The sequence below is a fragment of the Symphalangus syndactylus genome, chromosome 8 (assembly GCF_028878055.3).
Source record: "Symphalangus syndactylus isolate Jambi chromosome 8, NHGRI_mSymSyn1-v2.1_pri, whole genome shotgun sequence".
Lineage (NCBI taxonomy): Eukaryota > Metazoa > Chordata > Mammalia > Primates > Hylobatidae > Symphalangus > Symphalangus syndactylus.
The window spans coordinates 118,697,667-118,719,266 of NC_072430.2; the positions used below are offsets into that span (position 1 = coordinate 118,697,667).

A 21,600-nucleotide genomic window follows, 5' to 3' on the forward strand; every position below is an offset into this window, starting at 1 on the left:
ATCAATAAATATTCATTGACTAGGAAATGTCAGAAAGTCACTGTAGGTCAGAACTGAAGGGATATTTAAGAGGACATAGGACCATGTTTGCTGTGACACAACAAAATTTATTTTCTATCATTGATTTTAAATTTTATTTTGAAATTTAATATACTTTGCAGACTCCCCATGATTGTTTTGAGCATATGACTGCCAAAACTAGTTCAAAATATTTTATTTTTTTATAAGAAATAATGTCACTGATCAGGATATTTGACCATTCGGACAACTGGTCTTCCAATCTCATTTAAACAGGTTTCACAGTACAAAAATGTTCTAAGTAACGTGAAAATATCAACATAAAATGATACACTCCTCTCTAATTAGGATTTATTATAGCCAGTCTTAATTTGCATGTGATTTAAAAAGTATAAAAAACTACATGTATGATAAACAGCATGAATTTTTAAGATTGTTTTACATAACAGGGATAATGTCTAATGCATGAAACATTGTTTTTGAAGCACATAATTAGAGCAAAAAGAATTGTCACACCAATTTACTCATAAGCACAATTACAAGAAAACTTGATTATCCCCTTTAATGTAATTTTCCCCACTTAATTGTATGTTGGTGGATGAATGTGACCCTGTGAATCCATAATTTAAGAAGTGACTGCTAGTTAACATGCAAAACCACAGGCAGAACAAGAGAGTCTGCCCTTTCTCTGGTGGAGATTTAATTTGTATACCAAGTGGCTCTGCAGGGAAACTGTTTTAAAAGGTATACCTTCCAGCAGGATGGGCTGGAATTTCCTGGAGCACTTTTCACCTTAGTCTTGGGCTGTCAGGTGCATCATCACCTTGCTCTGCCATTTACTCAATAGCTAGACCTAAACACTCAACAGTTTTCTAACTAAAGGAATTTAATCTGCTACCTAGATTGCATTCAGAAACCTAAATTCATTGAATTTTTTCTGAAACCATTCAAGTTTTTATATATTTTTTTCTTTTTTTTTTTTTAAGATTTAGCAAATATTCCCTGACTTGTTTTTTGGGTGGTTGTGAAGTGGAAGAACCTTTTGTTTCTAACTTTAATACCTAGTTGCATTTAGATCGCTTACTCCACCTGAGCTGCAGAAAGTTAGGACCACAGAGAATCTTAAGTATACACTATGTTTCTTTTTCATGAGGCTTGATACTGGAATTGGCTGCAGTCATTTAAAATATTTTCTTTTTAGTCTGAGGGATAGAATTTTTTTTTCTAAGGAATAGCTGGTTTTCAATTTTTACAGACAAATACTAAGTTATGAAATAAATCAAGTCATTACATTATGAACTGCTTTTCTATTGTTATGTTTTGTATACCTAAAATGGTAAAAACAGACTTTTTTGGATTTGTGAGGTTATAACTTCGCTCTCTCCAAAGAGTATTATGGATACAATTCCATATCTTCAAAGAAATGTGGTTGTTTTACTAGTGAAAAAAATATAGAGTTTCTAAGAAAAAATAAGGCTAGCAAACAGAAGGACAGTCTGTTAGAAATAATTCTTAAAAAGGCTCTACATTTTAGTTAAATATATATAGCTCCATCCTGTAATCTGTTTTTATAAATCAAACTATAGATTTTGGATATTTTATCAAGTCACTTCAATATGAAGTAGAGGCAAAAGATATGGCACCTTTCCTCACCCATCTTAAGGATCATAGCCAAAAGTCCTGTAACAAAAGACAGGTTAACAAGGGAAAAGTATAACAAATGTATTTAATCAGGGTTTTACTTGACATGGGAGCCTTCAGGAATGAAAACTTAAAAGACCCAGGGAAAATTTTCTATTTTGATGCTTAGATTTAATGAAGAATGGACAATCACGTAGAAATGTGATTGGGCAAAAGAGTAAAATCTAATGGTAATAGACCGACCGAGGGAAGAAATCCAGTAAAGCCTGACCTTTTCCTTCCTTCCTTCCTTCCTTCCTTCTTTCCTTCCTTCCTTTTTTTTTTTTTTTTTTTTTTTGGGCATTTCTGTATAGCATTTCTTTCACCTGGCAATGGGGCAGGTCCCACCTGGAATTAGGTCTTCAAAAAAGAAAAGATGGAGTGAGCTTCCTAGGCTTTATGGAGAAGGGAGAAGGGAAAAGGGATGGAGTGAGCTTCCTAGGTTTTATGGCTTTCTTTGCAGGGAGAGGAGTTTCCGTTTCTATGACTCACCTTGGGGAAGAGGAATTCTGGTTTCTATGACTCATTTCATGGGAGAAGGAAGGTCGGAAGACAGGAAGGTGGAGAAGGTCAGAGGCCCTTCCAATTTCCTTCAGTTCAAAGTATTTAGCACACCAAGGAGCCATGCTTCAGGGTGTCGTGTTCTGAGCTCCAACAATGGCAACAGCCAGGCATGGTTTATGGTCATAAACATGAATCTTGGTAATGTAAACATTATGATGACACAACCCTATTCATATATTATCAACTTTATGTATATAATGGAACTTCTCTGAATTTATGTGACTGTACTTATGCACATATTAAGAGAAAATAAATCCATTGCAGGTTATCCCAGCAATGTTATTGCAGTGAGCACTATATTAATCAATAATAATTAGTTACTTTAAAAGAGACTCGTGCCAAATTGAGGAACACCTTAGGTTACTATCACAATAAATAAACAGATCTTACAGATTGTGTATCTACATCGTGTAATATCTTCTGCAATGATCAAACAGCAAAAGTACATTGTTGTTAACAATAGTAATTAACACATTGCTCTCATCTTTGCTAGATGATTTATTTCTCTACGGTGTATAAAACATACATATATATTTTTAAAAGGATTATCCCCAAGTACTTAAGAAATGATTATTTTGAAATTACTAGAAATCTGAAGTTGTAATTTTTTTGTAGTAAGTTCTCTGTAAATGTTTGTGAAACTGAATTCAGTAGATAAAAATATTTTTTTCCTACAAGGGAAAATAAATAGATTTGATGGAATTTTGCAGTTTGCCACTATGTCAGCTGCTAATGTGGACATTCAGGATTCCAAATCCCTCTTTGACCTCTAATCACTGCTGCAGAAATCTAGTGCTCCTCCAATTTTCAATCCCTGCCCTCTGCCTTTCATATCTTGGGGAATATAAAAGGACTGACTTCCTCCCTGGATAAAGGACAACAGATTAATGAAATTGTCTGCCTCATTAAAATTGTCATCCCTGGTATACTATTTCAAGTGCAGTATCAACTGTGGCTAGCTTTTACTCTTCAGGGGGTCCAGTGATGTTCAGTTTCTTATGTAAATTTATGCAAAAACTACTCCAACAATATCATATGCTGTTCCTTTCAAACCCCAAAAGGAATGCTGTGTTTCTTTATCTGGTAGACGGAAAGAGCAGAGTGGGAGTGAGCTGAGTTACAGGTTAACAAACAGAATACTGGTCTATCCAAGGAGGAGGAGAGCTTGGAAGGAAAACACGATATATATTTTCAATTGTGTTAAATCAAAGATTCACCTGTATGTATTTCGTTTTTATCTGTAAATATTTCTAAAATGTAAATGTACACGGCAATGCATTTTATTTTGTTTAGGAGGATTACAAATTAGCCAAGATGATTCCATAGCTCATGAAGATCTAGAATCATGTCTTACCCTTTTCCATACTGCATCAGTCCTGTCCTCTTCCTCACCACACACCCTCACCTGCCAATAGGCCATTCTAACAGGGAATGCTTGTCTGGGTAATACTTAATGAACGACTAATCACGTTTTCAAAACTCTTGATAAAAGAAGTTTCATCCTCTTAAAGTATGTACACATTTCTTTGGTCAGTTTGTTATAACAAAATAAAAAGTGGACCAATGGTGAGATAGAAACAGACTGTTCTAGAAAAAAGGGTGGGTTACAGCAGCTTGATTAAATGTATTAAAAAGTAGTAGAATTTAGTATTTGGCAAATTGATATTTTAAAGCACTTAAATGTCCTTTAATTCTCAAGTTGAATCACCCATCATCATGGGTTGTTTTAGGAAGTAAAATTATCAGCATCGGATTCATTCAAATGTAAATAACTATGGCATAAGTGCCGCATTTAAAAATAGTTGTTCAGAAGAAAATAAGTTGACAGGCAGGGGGAAAACCTCTCAAGTTATAATCATTTCAGGAAAATACATCCTGTATATATGTCTATCTGTGTGTATGTGAATTACCCAGTTGGGTGGCCACATTAATTGTACATATGTGTCATATTATGATTGCTTTAAGATTGGATGGGAGAGTTATTGGCATGTTTTAGTTAAATCTTATATTTCCAGTTTAACTGAGAAAGCAACAAGAGAGATTTTAAAACTCTAAGCTCTACTCAAGGCTTTTCATTGTCTGGTTATGCTCACTAGTGAGCCACAACCTTCTCCACTGTCCCCTAACCCTTCTTATATTTACCCTCAACTTTGGCCAGTTCCAAGGTTGCTGTGACAAAATCAATTAATATGCATCAAAATTGAATGAAAACACTCCAAAGAAATACCTTTAATCTGATTTCCATATGAATGTATTCCTGTCTTCTTATCTAATGGATTTCAATTCAACCAGATTTAGTTTCAGATCCCAACTATCACTTACCAGTTGTGTGAATTAGAAGTAGCCTAAATTTTCTCATATGTGATATGGTGATATTACCTAGTGCCTCATAAATTCATCAGGTTTATCTTGTTGGATGTTAGATATTTTGTATTTTTACAAAAAGTTTTGAGCTTTGTTCTGGAATGCTGTCAAGATACTTAGAAACTGTTTGGTACTTCCAGATTTGTTAGGTGGGAAAGAAGCAGTGTTCAAACTAGGGCTAATTACTTCCCCGCTACTAAAGCGGGGAAGTACCCCTTCTTTGTCTTCTAATCTACCCAAGGACCTCAAATCTTGAAATTTTTCATTCTGTCTGTTAGGGCAGTCCTCACTTTCCCAGTGTAATCTGAACATCTTTTCGTGTTCCCTCTAATCATTTCAGGTAGTTCTTCCTAGGCCCCTAAGTAATTTCCTCACAGGCATATGCCAATGAGCTAAATACTAGAGGAGGTTTCTCTGCAGAGCTCCAGGGTTTTCTCTGTGCAACTCTCACCTCACCTCTTCTGTATACTCTGCCTTGCAAATTCTACCTGCCTTGGCATTCCTGGACCCTCAGCTTCGTTTCTTTAATTAGGGAGTCTGCTGTGCTTTATCTCAGTTCCCTGTCCTTGTGTTATGGGATAGAAATTGTCAAGATAGTATCAGCGTAGTCTTCTATGGCTCACTTCATTCGTTTTCATCTCTTCATGATTATTGCCCTTTGTTACCTAATATGCAGTGTCTTGTAAACCATTGTTTTCTATATTTTGTCCAGGTTTTTGGTTGTTTCAGGCAGGAGGATATACCTGATCCCTTTGACTCCATTGTGACTGGAAGTCTTTTTTAGCATCTGTTTTTAAGTGTCAACAGATTTCACCAGAAGATAAGCGATTGTAATAATAATAGCATTATTTTTAACATTTATAGTTAGCCCTTCCTCCTATACAAAATAAAGGTTGGCAATATGTTTGAAGAAGACCTTAATTATAGTTCTGCTTGAACCATGAATTTCATATGAAGGCTTAGACAAATCCCTTAATTTCTCAAGACTTTACTTGTCTATTCCATGGAATACTTTGATCTGGACAACTTTTATATTATCTTTCAGAAATATATTGATAATCACTAACATTTTCTTTAGAAATTGAGAAAAACTATAGACTATGAATGCATCACTTATAAGCCTTTTTAGAGAAGCAAGGATTTATTTTCAACACCTGGTTTTTCTGAAATCTGAAAGATTCTTTGTGACGTAATACTTACCGGTATTAACAAAAAACCATGAGATCTGTAGAGGAGAAAAGAAAAGCTTTATTTTCTTAACAATAATCTCAAATTGGAGAGGCATAGCCTACAATATAAGTGAGTGTGCCTTCCAATGAACAAAGTGGGGGTCTGGCTTAAATAGAGAAAATTCTCACCCGAGTTCTCAACCAAATCCATTTATGCAAATGAAGCATTCAAACTTATTCAGCTCTGATTGGTTGAAATAGATAAGCCCTGATTGGCTGGCTTCCAAGCCCCAAACCAGAAGTCTCTGGTCAGTTGTTTTTTTTTAAGCAGCCGGTGTGAGAGTTTGAGGGTCGTGGCCACAGTTTATCTTGACAACAACAGAAACTGGTTTGGATTAACCGTAGAAAGGGAGGTTTTGTGACACTTTTACACCTTTCTGAGAACACGGAGTACTTTCTGAGAACACAGCTCCCTCGCCTGGCTATGGCCACCTGGTTCTGTATTAACTTTGAGAACCTCAGTCAGCCATGCAGATTTCATTTTGTCTGTTGGCCAGAGGCATGCTTTAACACTAGCAAATACCACAGCAAACCTGAGGTCTTTCTTCTGTCATACAGAGTGATGCAAAACTGTAAAAATTTAACACCACTCGCTCTTCAGATGTGGAGCAATAAGCTTCAATTTTTACTTCATATCTCTTTGGTTTTATTTCTTCATATTCCAGAAACCCTACTGCCCTACTTTGACATTACAGTATGTTACTATGTAGATATATCATAAGATATTGCTGCAATGTGACAAGTCACATCGGCAGAAAACACCAAGGGCCTATAAGATGAAAATCTCATACATGAATATCTGAAATAATACCAAGAATGACACTGAAAATGAAGTAAACTCACATGAGAGTCAGAACATTTTTCTTTAGTACTTTTAGAAGAGGCTCACTGCCAGAAGGAGAATGCATCAATTTCATATGCCATGTAAGGAATTTCCATTTCTCCTTGAATAAAACGTTAGTTTCAAAAATTGTCTTTAGAGTAGAAAGACTCTCTGTGATTTATTAAACCTTCTTCTCCTCTTCACCTTCAGAAATCCACTAATTTTGCATCATATTTGGTAGCCAGGAAGTTGGACCAGTCTGTATTCAATTCCTTCAGGACTGTGCTTTCAATTTATTTGACATCTGCAAAATAAGCATTATGCTAGGTGTCGTGGGAGATTCAAACAAGTAAAGATCTAGTCCTTTTTCTTGATAAACGAGGCTAGGTGTGGTAGCTCAAACTTCTGAGAGTTTGACAACAGTCTGAGAAACACAGTGAGACCCCATCTCTACCAAAAAAATTAGCTGGGCATATTGGCATGCACCTGTGGTCCTGGTTGCTTCGAGAAGCTGAAGTGGGAGGATGGCTTGAACCCAGGAGTTTGAGGTTACAGTGAGCTGTGATCATGCCACTGTACTCCAACCTGGGTGACAGAGCAAGACCCTACCTCAAAATTAAAAAAAAGAAAAAAGAATCAAACTGTATCCACAAAGTAGGTAACTATTTGTATAAGGTAACATGTTATAAGTGCCAAAGGTGGCTAACTAAAAGTCAGTGGAGAAAATTTATATTTACACAAAAACCTCCACATATAGTAGCTTTATTCATAACTGTGAAAACTTGGAAGCAACCAAAATGTCCCCCAGTAGGTGAATTGATAGAGAAAGTATGGTACATCCAGACAATGGAATGTTACTCGGGACTTAAAAAAAAATGAACTATTATGTCATGAAAAGAGATGAGTAAACTTAAATGCACATTACTAAGTGAAATAGCCACTCTAAAATGGCTACATACTGTATGATTCCAACTATGTGACATTCTGGAAAAGGCAAAACTGTAGAAACAGTAAAAAGATCAGTGGTTGCCAGGAGCTGGAGGGAGGGAGGGAGGGATGAATAGACAGGGCATAGACAATTTTTAGGGTGGTGAAAATACTCTTATAATGATGGTTACACTTGTCTAAACCCATAGAATGTACAGCACCAAGAGTGAACCCTAATGTAAACTGTGAACTTTGGGTGATGAAGATGTGCCAATGTAGGTTCACCAATTGTAAGTAGTGTACCACTCTGGTGGCAGATATTGCTAGTGTGAGATGCTATGCATGTGTAGGGGAGACAGGACATACGAGAAATCTTCATACTTTCCTCTTAATTTTGCTCTGAACCTAAAACTGCTCTAAAAAAAATAAAGACTTTAAAAATAAATGGTGGGTATATTGGGGATAATTCTTGAAAGAGTTCTATCACAAATATGAGAAGTTTTGCTTTGACTTTCCAAGTATGGAAATAATGATTCATTCATTCATTTATTCAAATATTTACTAAGTATATAATATAAACTGAAAACTGAATGTGTAAATGGTCTGGAACAGTACTGTCCAATATAACTTTCTGTAATAAAAAGATGATTTTTAATCTAAAATGTCCAATGTGATAGGTGCTAGCTACATGAGGAAATTTTTAACTAATTAAAAGTAAATAAAACTGAAACTTCAGTTCCTCAGTTGCTGTAGTTACCTTTAAAGTACTCAATAGCCATATGTATTAAACAATGGTCTAGGATAAAAAGACGGGCATGTATATAAGAGATTGCAGTTTTGTAACATGAATTTATGGGAGCAAGAGAAGGAATACATTGTGTCACTTAGAGGACTTTAGAAGAACTTGTGTTTGAGCCAAGTTTTAAGAATGGTTGATATTTACCAGAAAAATAAATAAGGAATGAGTATCCCAGTCAGTGGAAACAGTAAGGAGAAAAGCATGAGGACTTGGTGTATTTGAGGAATAGCCAATAGTGTAACATATGGGGAAATTTAAGGAAGATGATAGGCAGAAAGGAGGCAGGTCAAATTTGCATTTGAGATTCTCAAATTTGCATTTAAAAATGACTGTCATGGCTGGGCCTAGGCCTTGTAATCTTAGCACTTTGGAAGGCCTAGGCAGGCGGATCACCTGAGGTTGGGAGTTCCAGACCAGCCTGACCAACATAGAGAAACCCCGTCTCTACTAAAAATACAAAGTTAGCCAGGCGTGGTGGCAGACACCTGTAATCCCAGTTATTGGGGAGGCTGAGGCAGGAGAATCACTTGAACCTGGGAGGCAGAGGTTTCAGTGAACTGAGATCGTGCCATTGCACTCCAGCCTGGGCAACAAGAATGAAACTCCATCTCAAAAAACAAAACAAAACAAAAAAACTGCCATTAGTATAGAGCAGGGTTTGGCAATACTGATTTTATGGACTGGTAATTCCCTGTTGGAGGTGGGGGCTATTTAGTGCATTATAAGACTTTTATCAGCATCCCTGGCCTCCATCAACTGAATTCCAGGGGCACTTTCTAGTTGTGAAATCAAAGATGTCTCTAAACACTGCCAGATGTCCTCTGGGAAGAAAAATCACCTCTATTTGAGAACCTTTGCTATAAAAATGGACTTCCAAGGCCGGGTGTGTGGCTTACGCCTGTGCACTTTGGGAGGCCGAGGAAGGCAGATCACTTAAGGTTAGGAGTTCGAGACCAGCCTGGCCAACGTGATGAAAATTCTCTACTGAAAATACAAAAATTATCCAGGCGTGATGATGCATGCCTGTAATCCCAGTTACTCAGGAGCCTGAGGCAGGAAAATCACTTGAATCTGGTAGGTGGAGGTTGCAGTGAGCTGAGATCACACCACTGCACTCCAGTATGGGTTACTGAGCGAGACTCCGTCTCAAAAATAATAATAAAATAAAATAAATAATAAAATGGCCTGCAAAGATAGAGGGTTGAAGTGAGGAAGTTCACTGCATGTGTCCCAGTGTGAGATGATGACAGGCTGAAATAAGGGATTTTTGGAGGCAAATTTCAACTGAATAGAATTGGAAAGGAAAGAGATGGAGAATGGGATAACAAACTCTGGTGATCACCTGGAGTTTGGATCCTTTTGTTGAAATGGAAAGTGCAGCAGAAGGCTCAAGTTGAGGAAAAGATTAATTTGGCTTTGAACAGGATGACATTGAGGTACGTGGGGAACGTCCAAGTGAGAAATGCTCTCAGTAGTTGGAAATAAAGACCTGGAATTTAAGAGAGAGTTGTGAATTGGAGATGTAGATTCAAGTCATAAACATCTTAATAATAGTTGAAATCATGAGAATACTCTTTGTGCTTCCAGCAATCTGGACTTAATGACGACTCATAGTTTCTGACTGATCTCCAAATCCACGCTTTTTTGAATCAATTCAACACATAGCACCAGTTCCTTCCTGATTTCATATATTAAAAGACTTTGAAGTCTACACTGGCCTATTTACTGTTAGCGCTTCTGCCTCAGGGCCCTTGATCTTGCGCTTCCCTCTTCCTGAATAGCTGTTTATTCTCACAGCATAACTTGGCCCCACAAATCTATTAGATCTTAATTCAAAGGTCACACATTCCTAGTCTTGACAGGCTATTTGTGTTTCAACACCCTGTCTGCCAAACATTCCTTGTATACATTTTTAAAAATTCTCCATAGCTTTTAACATTTAACATACCACATACTTTACTGATTTATTTAATTTATTGTATATTTCTTTACAGAAGCGTGCCCATTCCGTGAGGCTTGTCCACCACTTAAACCTGTGCCGAACACTTGCAGGCTCCATAAATATTTGTTTGATGAATGAAAAGATAGGTTCTATATCTCAATCTGTTCTATAGATTGAGACAAATTTGCCCGAATTCAGTCAACCTCTTACTTATAACAAACTTGAAAACCACAAGAAAGCAATCTTCATTTGTTTTTCAGGATCTCAGAGACACAATCTTGCACTAGATAATACCTTCTTAACTTACTGAGACTAGTGGCCTTCAACATTCCCTTTAAAGTATCAATATTTATGTACAAAACACATAACTTTTTTACATCATATGTAAAATTTACATTCCTCAGTGTGAGCTCCAGAAACTTTGGAATTTTTACGCGTTGTTAACCTCATCGTTAATTCACCGCATTCCCCATGGAGTAGTATGTTAATTTCTGCTTTGTGCTCTAACTTTGTGCCATTTTCAATAAAAATGACGCCTTCCTGCCTTCTCTTCATTAATATTTGTCCATAATCTTAATCTATCTAAAACATTACATTTCCAGAAAGCTGTATTCACCTGATGAGTTTATCCTAGGGTTCGGCTCCTAGAAGATACTTTCTTAGATTCTACAGTCTTGAATTAGGTGATCAATTTGTATTCTAAACAATACCTACTTCTAGCATTTAATTCTTCTATTGTAATTGCCTAGTTACTCCTGTCTCTAACAATCAACCAGAAGCTTGCTGAGGGTGTATATTCATTGTTTTTCTTCCTCTTGGTCCAAGCCAGGGTCACAGTAGAGTTCAGTAAATATTAGTTGCTTTATATACATTGTCTTTATTTCTAGTTACTCTTCTGCCTTGTCAATTTAAACACCTGCTTGCTTGATTTGTTCTTTGTTAATACATATGGTACTTGTTGATATGCTCTTAAAGCTCTATTAGCCGTTTTGGTGTGTTTTACCTCAATAACAAAGTATGCATGTTTATGCACCTAAGTGGTTTCATAGGTGCTGTAGTTTGGATGTCTGACCTCTCCAAATCTCATGTTGAAATTTAATTTCCAGTGTAATGGTGTTGGAAGGTGGGACCTAGTAAGAGGTGTTTGGGTCATGGGAGCAAATCTCTCATGAATAGATTAATGCCTTCCCTGAGGGAGCGGATGAGTGAGTTCCTACTCTTATCTCCCACAAAAGCTGGTTGTTAAAAATAACCTGGAACCTCCTCTCTCTATCTGTCTGTCTGTCTCTCTCTCTCTCTCTCTCTCTCTCTGTCTCTCTGTCTCTTTCTCTCTCTCTCTCGCTTTTCTCTCTTGCCATGTGATCTCTGCACACACTGGCTCCCCTTGCCTTCTGCTGTGAAGAGAAGCAGCCTGAAGCCCTCACCAGAAGCAGATACTGGCGCAATGCTTCTATAGTCTGCCGATTGCAGGAATATCGGAGGCTGGGCAATTTATAAAGAAAAGAGCTTTGTGTGGCTCACAGTTCTGCATGTTATACAAGAAGTATGGTGCTGTCATCTGCTTTTGGTTAGGGTTTCAGGGAGCCTCTACTCATGGCAGAAGAGGAAGGGGAGCTGACAGGAAGAGAAGGGGAGTGTAGATGTCACATGGCGAGAGAGAGGAAGAGAGAGAGGGGTAGTGCCAGGCTGGTTTTAACAAGCAGCTCTCACAGAAACTAACAGAGTGAGAACTCACTCACTACAAGAATGACCACAAACCATTCATGAGTGAGCCACCCCTATGATCCAAAAATCTCTCACCATGCCCTACTCTAACATTGGGGATCATATTTCAACATGAGACTTAGTGGGGCCACACTAACCATATCCAAACCATAGCATCAGGTTTTGAATTCCGAGCCTGTGTTTTGCTAACCAAATGACCCTGGGCAGGTTTAATTACATAAACCTTGGTTGTCTCACTTGTAACATTGAGCAATACCAGTACCTAACCATAGATATGTAGAATTAAATGAGATAGTACATGTAAATCACTTTGTACAAGTTATTGTAATGATGTAGTGCTGTGTTGTGTACTTTAGCTGCTCAGTAATTATTTTTGAGATTTCCAGCTCCTATCCATGGAGCATGATTGGTGATACGGTAGTTGTTAATGCCTAACAGGCTGATGATGGCATAGGAAAGAAGTATACACCCAAAATTACAAACTTATCCATGTCTTTCCAGTGCTGTATATTTCTTCTTCTTTATACTTGAACTTTCTAAGCATTCCCAAATCTTACCTTCTCTTTCCATTCTAATTCCATAATTTCTTTGCTTTATTTGTGCCATTAGAGTACTGAGGAAATGGTGTAATGAGCTATTGCTTAATGCTGCATAGGCCTGTCCTAAGAGACATGCTAATGTATCAGTACTAAAAATGTTTGAAATACTAATTTTCCTCCTAATGAGCCTAAACATTTTATTATAGTTATACCTTAATACCAAGTTGCAGGTCATTACCTTCACATATTGAAGGCAGCTGATGTTTCCCGGACTTAATATCTCTGCCATTTGCTTGATGACCCCTCTTACTTGCCCATTTTGCATAGCAGAATTTTAGAAAATAAAAGTTAGATCACTTGACAGGTACTGTGTGTGATGTTTTGATTTCATTATTTCTTTTTTCAAAAATATTTTTCTGATGATAAAAATTAATGTATGATGATTTCATGAAATCTAATTTTTTAAATTGAAAAGAACAAATAAAATTAATGTGCATTGGCTTACTACCTAAAGATAATCATTTCTGATTTATTTTCAGTATATGCTTTGTGTATATATACAACATAGACAATTTTGCATGCTGCTATTTTCATTGAACTACGTATTTTTTGTCATTAATAATCTTTGGCGATGCCATTATAATAGTTTAGTTATATGTTTATATATGTTATCTGATAACATATATGTATGTTATCTGATAACATATATGTATGTTATCAGATAACATATATGTATCTAATAACATATATCTATCTATCTAACATACATATATGTTATCTAATAACATAAATATATGTTATCTAATAACATATATATGTTATCTAATAATATATATGTTATCTAATAATATATATGTTATCTAATAACATATATATATTATCTAATAACATATATGTTTTGAAATGCCAAAATAATAGTTTAGCTATATAATTATACATGTTATAATTTTATATATTATGTATATATATGTTTTATCTATTGATAATTTTTTATGTTTCTACAGTTTTAGCTTATAAATAATAGTGTGAGGAACATCTATGAGAGAAATTTTTATCTTATTGACTATTTAATGTATCCTAATGGGGAAATATTTTCTATATTTTTAAACATTTGTGATATACTATACTAGTTTTGAAAAAATTAAATGTAATACAGTGGATAAAATCTTGGACTCTGAAGTTAACCATACATGGGCTTGAATCCACACTCCAAATCATTCTAACTAGGTAATTTTAGGGAAGTCGCTTTACCTCTTTAAACATTATTTTCCTCATTTGTAAAATATAATTGTTGCACATAAAAAATAATCCTATAAATATTGAGCAGATGTTATGACGAAAAACTGTTAATTTTAGTTATCAATTACTATATCTACCAGTAATACAAATCTGATTGTATTGCAGTTTTATCAACATCAATGCTGTCATTAAAAATCTATTCTAATTTGATAGAAAAAAATAGGACATGTGAATTAAAAAATCCCAAATCAAACTAATTTAAGCAAAATTAGGGTGTTCATTGGCTCTATAGAGGAGGGAAAGATCACTCCCACCACCTTTTTATTCTTATGTGGGCTCTTTGGATGGTCCAGGAACCAAACTGATATAACAGATGAACAGGAGAAAAGCACACAAGTTTTATTAATTTTACATTTACATGACGACTTTCATCAGAGAGCAAAGTCCAAAGGAATGGCCAAAAGAAAATGCTTTTATATTTTTTAGATAAAAAACATAAATTTGTAAAGAAATTACAGAACAAGGGGACCTGGCTAGGGTAGTAAGTTCTAGGGGAGATATTAGGAGATACATGAGAGGTGTAAAGCTAGTAGAAGATAAGGGTTATTTGGGGGAGATTATTTATTCAGGCCTATTTCAAGGCTAAGTCCCAGTATCTGGTGATAAGAATTCTTCTCACACCCTAGTACTGGGAAAGCACCCCTTGCAAAAGAATATTTAAAGCCTGCTGCATGCAGGAAAAGACAATTCAGCCATTCTTTTTCTGAAACTATAATTTATCCAATATTTTTATCTCAAAATAGTCAATATACCAATTTGGCATATGTGAAGACCATACATCCTTTACTTCTTCAGCTCACAAACCTAGACTTCAGACCGAGCAGGTGGCAACTGGCATTTAGATTTGGCAGGAACCAAAACTCAAATACCACCTGACTTCCTGAATGGTCTTACTCTTATTAGTTTCTTTATTGTACTAGACCTGAGCATCAGAAGGAAGATTACACATGTATATGCATATTACACATTTTCTGAAACCTTTTAATCAGAGAGGAAATAGCTTATCTCTCTCAATATTAGTTTGGAAACTACAGGGAAGTAATCTTATTGCTCCTACCTGAGCCAGATTCCTACCCCTTAAATAATGACTCCATCCAGGGAGATGAGTTTCTATGAGGACACCAGCTACAGTGTAGGAAATGAGAGGCAGTTCTTCAAAAAAAGTGAGATAGCAAACCTATGACCACTAGAGTGATCTTGGGCTGGGTAACCAAGCTAAGTGGATCTACTCCAAATAAACCACTGTTTGAATTTGTTTCACTAAACTATATTCGTAGGGTCAGTGAAAAGGTTTTCGGGTGTTTAATCATTCTTCTGTCTAGATCTCAAGAGCAATATTTATATTGTCTTAGTGGTTTTCCTCTTTATTTCCTGTATTGCTTTTTGTTATATTTAAGACAATTTTTTCAAAGTTTATAGCCAGTTGATTTTTAAATTTATTTTGTTCTGGAAATGCCATTTTACTGAAGAATTAACAATGAACATTAAGTCCTTCATAGCATTTGGTGTGGTTTCTTTAATCTCTACCATATTTTTAATTATCCTCTTTTCCCTGATGTTGCTTGATTATGACTTTTTTCTTTGTGATTATTTTTGTCTGTTTTTGACAAACCTTTCAGTTTGCCTGTCTATATGTTCTTTTCAAAGACCAGCATTTGATTTTGTTGATGTTATCTCTTATTATTTTAATAACTTTGTTTAATTTTGCTTCTCATTCATCATATATTAATTATTTCTACCTTTTCTATTCTGTAGAAAAGAGCATCTTCAATTTAATTTTAATATATTTATTTTAATTTTCTCTTTTTAAAAAAATGCATCTGAAATTATAAATTTTTATTAATAATGGCTTCAGCTTCCTTCAACAAATATAATATGAATTCCTTCATTTGGATTAATTCTGAGCACTGAACTCTGAGCTTTTCTTCCTGCTCACATTCCTTTCTAAGGGCCTGGGTAAAGTCAAGCCTACAAGCCATAACATCTTGTTAAACAGGCCTTTTTTGAGGCCTGTTTGAAGCCCAATATACTGTGGCTTACTTTCCAACCTGACTCTAGCATGGCACCGTATGACAGATAACAGACACTTTATCTTAACCTAAGCATTTGTTTCTACTGACTCCAAGTATTTAGACAAAGCGTAACTCTTTCAACCAATTGCCAACTAAAAAATCCCAAAACCCACCTATGACTTATAAACCTCTACTTGAAGATGTCCTGCCATCTTGGGCCAAACCAGTGTGTATCTCCCATGTACTGATTTATTATTTTACCTGAAATTCCTGTCTCCCTGAAATGTATAAAACCAAACTGTAACCTGATTGCCTCGGGCACACTTTGACAAGATTTCTGAGACTGTGTTTCCCCAGCATGTGGTTACTCTCATGGGCTCAGAATAAATCTCTTTAAATATTTTAGCAGAGTTTCCTTTTTCTCTTTTTGTTTTTGTTTGTCACCAATTCCATACTTGTAATTTACATTGTTTTTTTTTTTTTCTTTTAGCTTCCAAACTTTTTTTTGATGCTTTGGTGTAATTTTTAGTTTCTAATTTAATTGCATCATTGTAATAAAATGTGGCCTTTATAACACTTCTTTGTCATTTCTTGAAATTTATTTTGTGGCTTATCACATACTTCATGTATATTTGATGATATTATTTATTTGGCAAATACTGTTTTCCATTATAGATCAAGCTTTGTTTTTTGAAGGGGTGGTAAAATGTTGTATATCTTTGCTTTTTTGCATTATCTAGCATTCTGATGGACTTGTATTACAATCTTCCCCATTATTTGGGAAAGTAATTTATTTTTATACTCATGATAACTTTTAAAATATTTTAAAACGTCATTTGTCTTTACATATAAATTTATTAGGTATACCTTGTGGCTAGAGTATTCCCTTTATTATTCTTTAGTAATAGACTCTAGTAATTTCTTTACTATAATTATTTTTTTCTGACACTGATATTCTACAAGCTTCTTAGGAATTAGTATTTAATGATTTTATTCCTTTATTTTCACTCTTGAATATTTTGGGAATTTTGTTATTGTTTCTGCTTGTTTTTAATATTTCTCTTGTAAATTGCACATAGTTGTATTCTTCATTATTTAAACTATTTTAGTTGTTTCTTACTTTTAATTGTTAAGTATATCCCATTTGTGTGTGGGGGGGGTGGGGGGTGGGTGGATATGACAGAGAGAGAGATATATATATTTCTGTATTGGTATTGCCATAACAATAACTTGTATTTTCTGTTAATCTTGTTTTATTTGCTTCTTTTTAACTTGTTTCCTGAATTTTGCTTAAGATAAGATTTAGATTAGGTTAGGGTTAGAATTAGAGTTAGGGTTTGGATTCAGCATTTTGTCTTTGATTTTAACTACATCAACTTTGATTAAAAATTACTGAATTTTTGGCTGGGCATGGTGGCTCATGCCTGTAATCCCAGCACTTTGGGAAGCCAAGGTAGGTGGTTCACGAGGTCAGGAGATCGAGACCATCCTGGCCAAAATGGTGAAACCCTGTCTCTACTAAAAATACAAAAATTAGCCGGGCATCATGCCGTGTGCCTGTAATCCCAGCTACTCAGGAGACTGAGGCAGGAGAATCTCCTGAACCCAGGAGGCAGAAGTTGCAATGAGCCGAGATTACGCCACTGCACTCCAGCCAGGGTGAGAGAGTGAGACTCGGTCTCAAAAAAAAAAAAAAAAAAAAAAAAATTACTGATTTTTTTAAATATTTGTGCTCACCATAATATATTTTGACCCATGCTGTACTTAGGATTTTACTTTTTCATGGTGAAATACAAACATTAATACTTCTTTCCATATGATATTTAGATTTAAACATTTTTATTCATTGAATGAAAATGCATTCAACCCAAAGTGATATTTAACTAAAGCATAGAATTTTAGGTTGAGGTTTTTTCCCTCAATACAATGAGGACATTATCCCACTGGTTCTAATATCTACTTAAAAAATTAATTGAAATGTCTTTAAAATTTTTTAAATAGGTAATCTGTCATTTTCCCTTGTAGGTAAATATCTCTTTGCCCATAATATCCCACATTTTTCATTACAGTGTGTTTAGGTGCAGTTTTATTTTTATGCATTATGCTTAATATTTGGAGTGCAATTTTAGTCTTGATATTATATTTTTCTTCAATTCTGGAAAAGTTTCAGCCATTACACCTTCGGTACTGCTGTTCTGACTGTCTTTACATTATCTTCTTTTGGAATGCTTATAAAACTTATATTGGAATATGTAACTCCACTCCCACCCTCAAGTCTCTTAGTGGTTTACATGCTTTTATCTTTTAATCTCTGTGTCTACAATCTAGCTAAATTTTCCAGATTATAATATTCCAATCCACTAACTTTCTTTTCAACTTTGTCTAGAATAGAGTACATCCTATCTATGGAGCCCTGTTTCTTCAATGACTAACATTTTAATTCTCTTGGATTTCTCAAGTCATTTTAGATTATGTTTGTTTCATTTCTTTTTCTTTAATGAGTATTAGCTCTTTATTCAAATCTTTGAGACTCACACTTTAAAATCTTTTTCAGTCTTTCATAATTTTAATCTATACAGATCACTTTTATCTTCCAATTGTTGACTATATTAGCTTTAGATCTCTTTGCATGTTATGGAAAATTTTTGGTAGCTTCTTTTGAGTAAGTAAAAGGTCTGATCATCTCTTTTAACTCCCTTTATTTCTTTTCCTCTTACTTTGTGCTTACCCTTCCATAACTTTCAGTATTGTAACTATCTCCTCTGCCCCAGGTCTCCCAGGCCCCTAGCTCCAGGGTGACCTAGGATAGGCTTTACGTTTAATGTAGGTGAAACCTGCCCTCTGGTTTTGAAACCACAGATGCAGTCACTGAGTATGCTACTTGGTAAAGGTCCAGGTGGCGAGACTGTGTGTTAACTCTAGAGTTCTTAAATGTATAGATTCACAAAAATTGTAGCTTCAAACAGCATTAGCCGGCAACTTTTCTCAGCTTCATTTTGTCAGGAAATCTTATTCCAGCCATGGTTTTAGCAGTAAATTGATGTTTATCTTCCATCTGACACAAAGCTCTTTTAGTCTCTTTATTATTCTGCACAAGTTGAATGACCAGTCTGCTTCCAAACCCAAAACCCAGAGCCTATGTTTTCATCTCTATTCTCTATTTTGTGTTTCTGTTCTGTTTTTACTTAGTGCATACTATGCCTGTTATCCTGTCCTCAAACTCTTCAAGCCCTCATACTTTTAAAAATCATTTTTTAGCCCCACTCTGTCTTTGAGACATAGTACAGCTTAGTGACTCTAAAGCCAAATGGCCTTAAATCCTGGCCATTTCTTTTTTAACTGTGTGAACTGTAGGCAAGTTAATTAAGCTTTCTGTAGCTCAATTTCCTCATCCATAAAATGGAGGTGATCACCTATTCCATCATAGTTTTGGGTTTTTTTTTTTTTTGATTACCTGATATATGTATATATCTGTATACGAATGCTTGGAACTCTGACTGACACATAGTAATTACCCAATTAGTGTTAGCTATTACTAGTTTTTAATTGTCTCATTTCGTAGTTATCTTTTAAGACCATCTTGACCAGCGTCCTTCCATAAATTATTTAGTTCTTCTAGAATATATTTAGTTTTATATTATGAGGTAGAATCACAGTTTGACTCATCATATAGTTGTGAGAGTCAGCTGTGACATTATTTACAGGTATGTTATAAGATAAGCTATAAAGTATTGTGCAAATGTATGATTTTGAGTCTTATGATCACAAAAACATTTTTTTCTGAGTTTTAGCTTATTTAAATGTCTATATTTGTGAAAAAATTCTTTTAAATTACATACAATCAACATTGATTACTCTCTACTTTCTTTATATTTATTCATTCAATTAGTGATTTAAAATCAAATACCTAACATGTAGCAGGAACTGTGCTGGGTGCTAGAGATTCAGTGTTACAGAAAGAGCTCCAGACCTAAGTGGAAACTTCTTTGAGAGCTTTCCATGCAAACACATTTAGTACCTTCCCATTCTCAGTATCAGTGCTTGTACCAGTGATATATTTTGAAGTCTCATGAGACTGGGCACAGTGGCCCATGCTTATAATCCCAGCACTTTGGCAGGCCAAGTTGGGAGTATCACATGAGGCCACAGGTTTGAGACCAGCCTGAGCAACATAGCGAGACCCTGTCTATAAAAAAAATTAAAAAATTAGCTGGGGGTGTTGACAAACACCTGTAGTTTCAGCTACTTGGGAGGCTGACGTGGAAGGATCACCTGAGCCCAGGAGTTTGAGATTACAATATTGAACTGCAGTCCACCCTGGGCAACAGAACAAGACCCTATCTCAAAAATAAGATTTAAAAGTAAAGTAAAATAAAATGAATTAAAAGCTCATGAAATAAATAGTAATATGTTTGGCAATGATATTTGAATAATATATAACTGTTATCTTTGAGGAGTTTAATTATTTGTAGTTATTGTTCACATTTAAAGTATTAAAGGATTATAAAAATACACAAAAGTTTTTATAAATGATGTAATTCCCCATTTAATCATTGTACATGTATATTATATACTTTTAATTAATGTAACCACAGTTTGGCATAAATTTTTCCGTGTTTTACATTGGTTCTATAATTGTGATTTTAATGGCTTTATAATTATTTATCTAAGATATTCATGTACTCATTCTACAATTATCTATTGAACATAAACTATATTTTATTCTAGGTCACTAGAATGTACTGCTAAACAAACAGAACAAAGTTCCTACACTTAGTGTTTACAACATTCTCATGTATACATAGTTGATGTAACATCATTCATTTAATTTTTCTAGTATGCAGTATAACTCTTTGACAACAGAATATTATATGTATTCTATTGTTCAGCCTCGAGGAATCATTGAAGAAAGGAAACATGTCCTGGGCCTAAAATGCTTTTACTGTTCAGTAAATTGACTTTCCAAAAGAAAAAGGTATTTATATATATAACATATATGTACATAAAACCCAGCAAGTTGAACCAAGAAACTACTTAGCTGACTCATCAGGATGAAGGTTCAAACTACAATCAAATTGGACCTGAGTCTTACAAAATAGGTTAATATCCTATTTCTTTTAGAGATGCAATATAAAGACATAGGGACTTTCATATATAAAATTATATTACTATATAGTATTTCTTAACTTGAGCACTAGCCCTGTAATCCTAAAAGTTAAGATAATGCCCAAGTTTGAAATATTTGTTTTAAAAAAATTATACACAGCCATAAGATATGTTTATATTAAGGAATACTATTGGCTTATAAAATAGTATTTTAATTATTTATTTAAATTATTAATGACCTCATTAACATTCCAGTTTTCTCCTTTTCTTTCTTTGTTTTACCATATATAAATACTTTTGGAACCTCTGTGCAGAGAGATAGTAGTTCAGTCTGCTTTTCTCTCTGCAGCTGTTGATAACAAGTTTGTATAAAAGTTGCCTCGAGCAGTTTTCTGAATCCACCACAGCCCAAGGTTTACTTCTTCCATATTAGATTATTATTTGAAATTTCACTTGTTTCCATTTTGTATTTATAAATAATGCTACATTAGTTTTTTCATAATACATTTTTCTTTATAATAAAGTTCAGAAGTAATATTAAAAGTTTCAAAAGTTTGGACATTTTTGTGATCC

The 21,600-nt window shown here is 34.8% G+C and overlaps 1 protein-coding gene across 7 annotated transcripts in view; it reads left to right on the top strand.

Moving 5' to 3' along the window:
- The window catches only part of SPAG16 (sperm associated antigen 16), a 1,161,742-nt gene that overhangs the window by 865,350 nt on the left and 274,792 nt on the right, over window positions 1-21,600 (top strand). The window contains exon 15 of one of the 7 annotated variants that reach the window (XM_063645683.1): window positions 20,811-20,897. The exons of the other annotated variants lie outside the window; for them this stretch is intronic. Within the exon in view, the coding sequence (XP_063501753.1) occupies window positions 20,811-20,879 (69 nt within the window). The 3' untranslated portion in view covers window positions 20,880-20,897. Of the gene's footprint in view, window positions 1-20,810; window positions 20,898-21,600 lie in introns of those variants that run through there. 7 annotated transcript variants of the gene reach the window in all.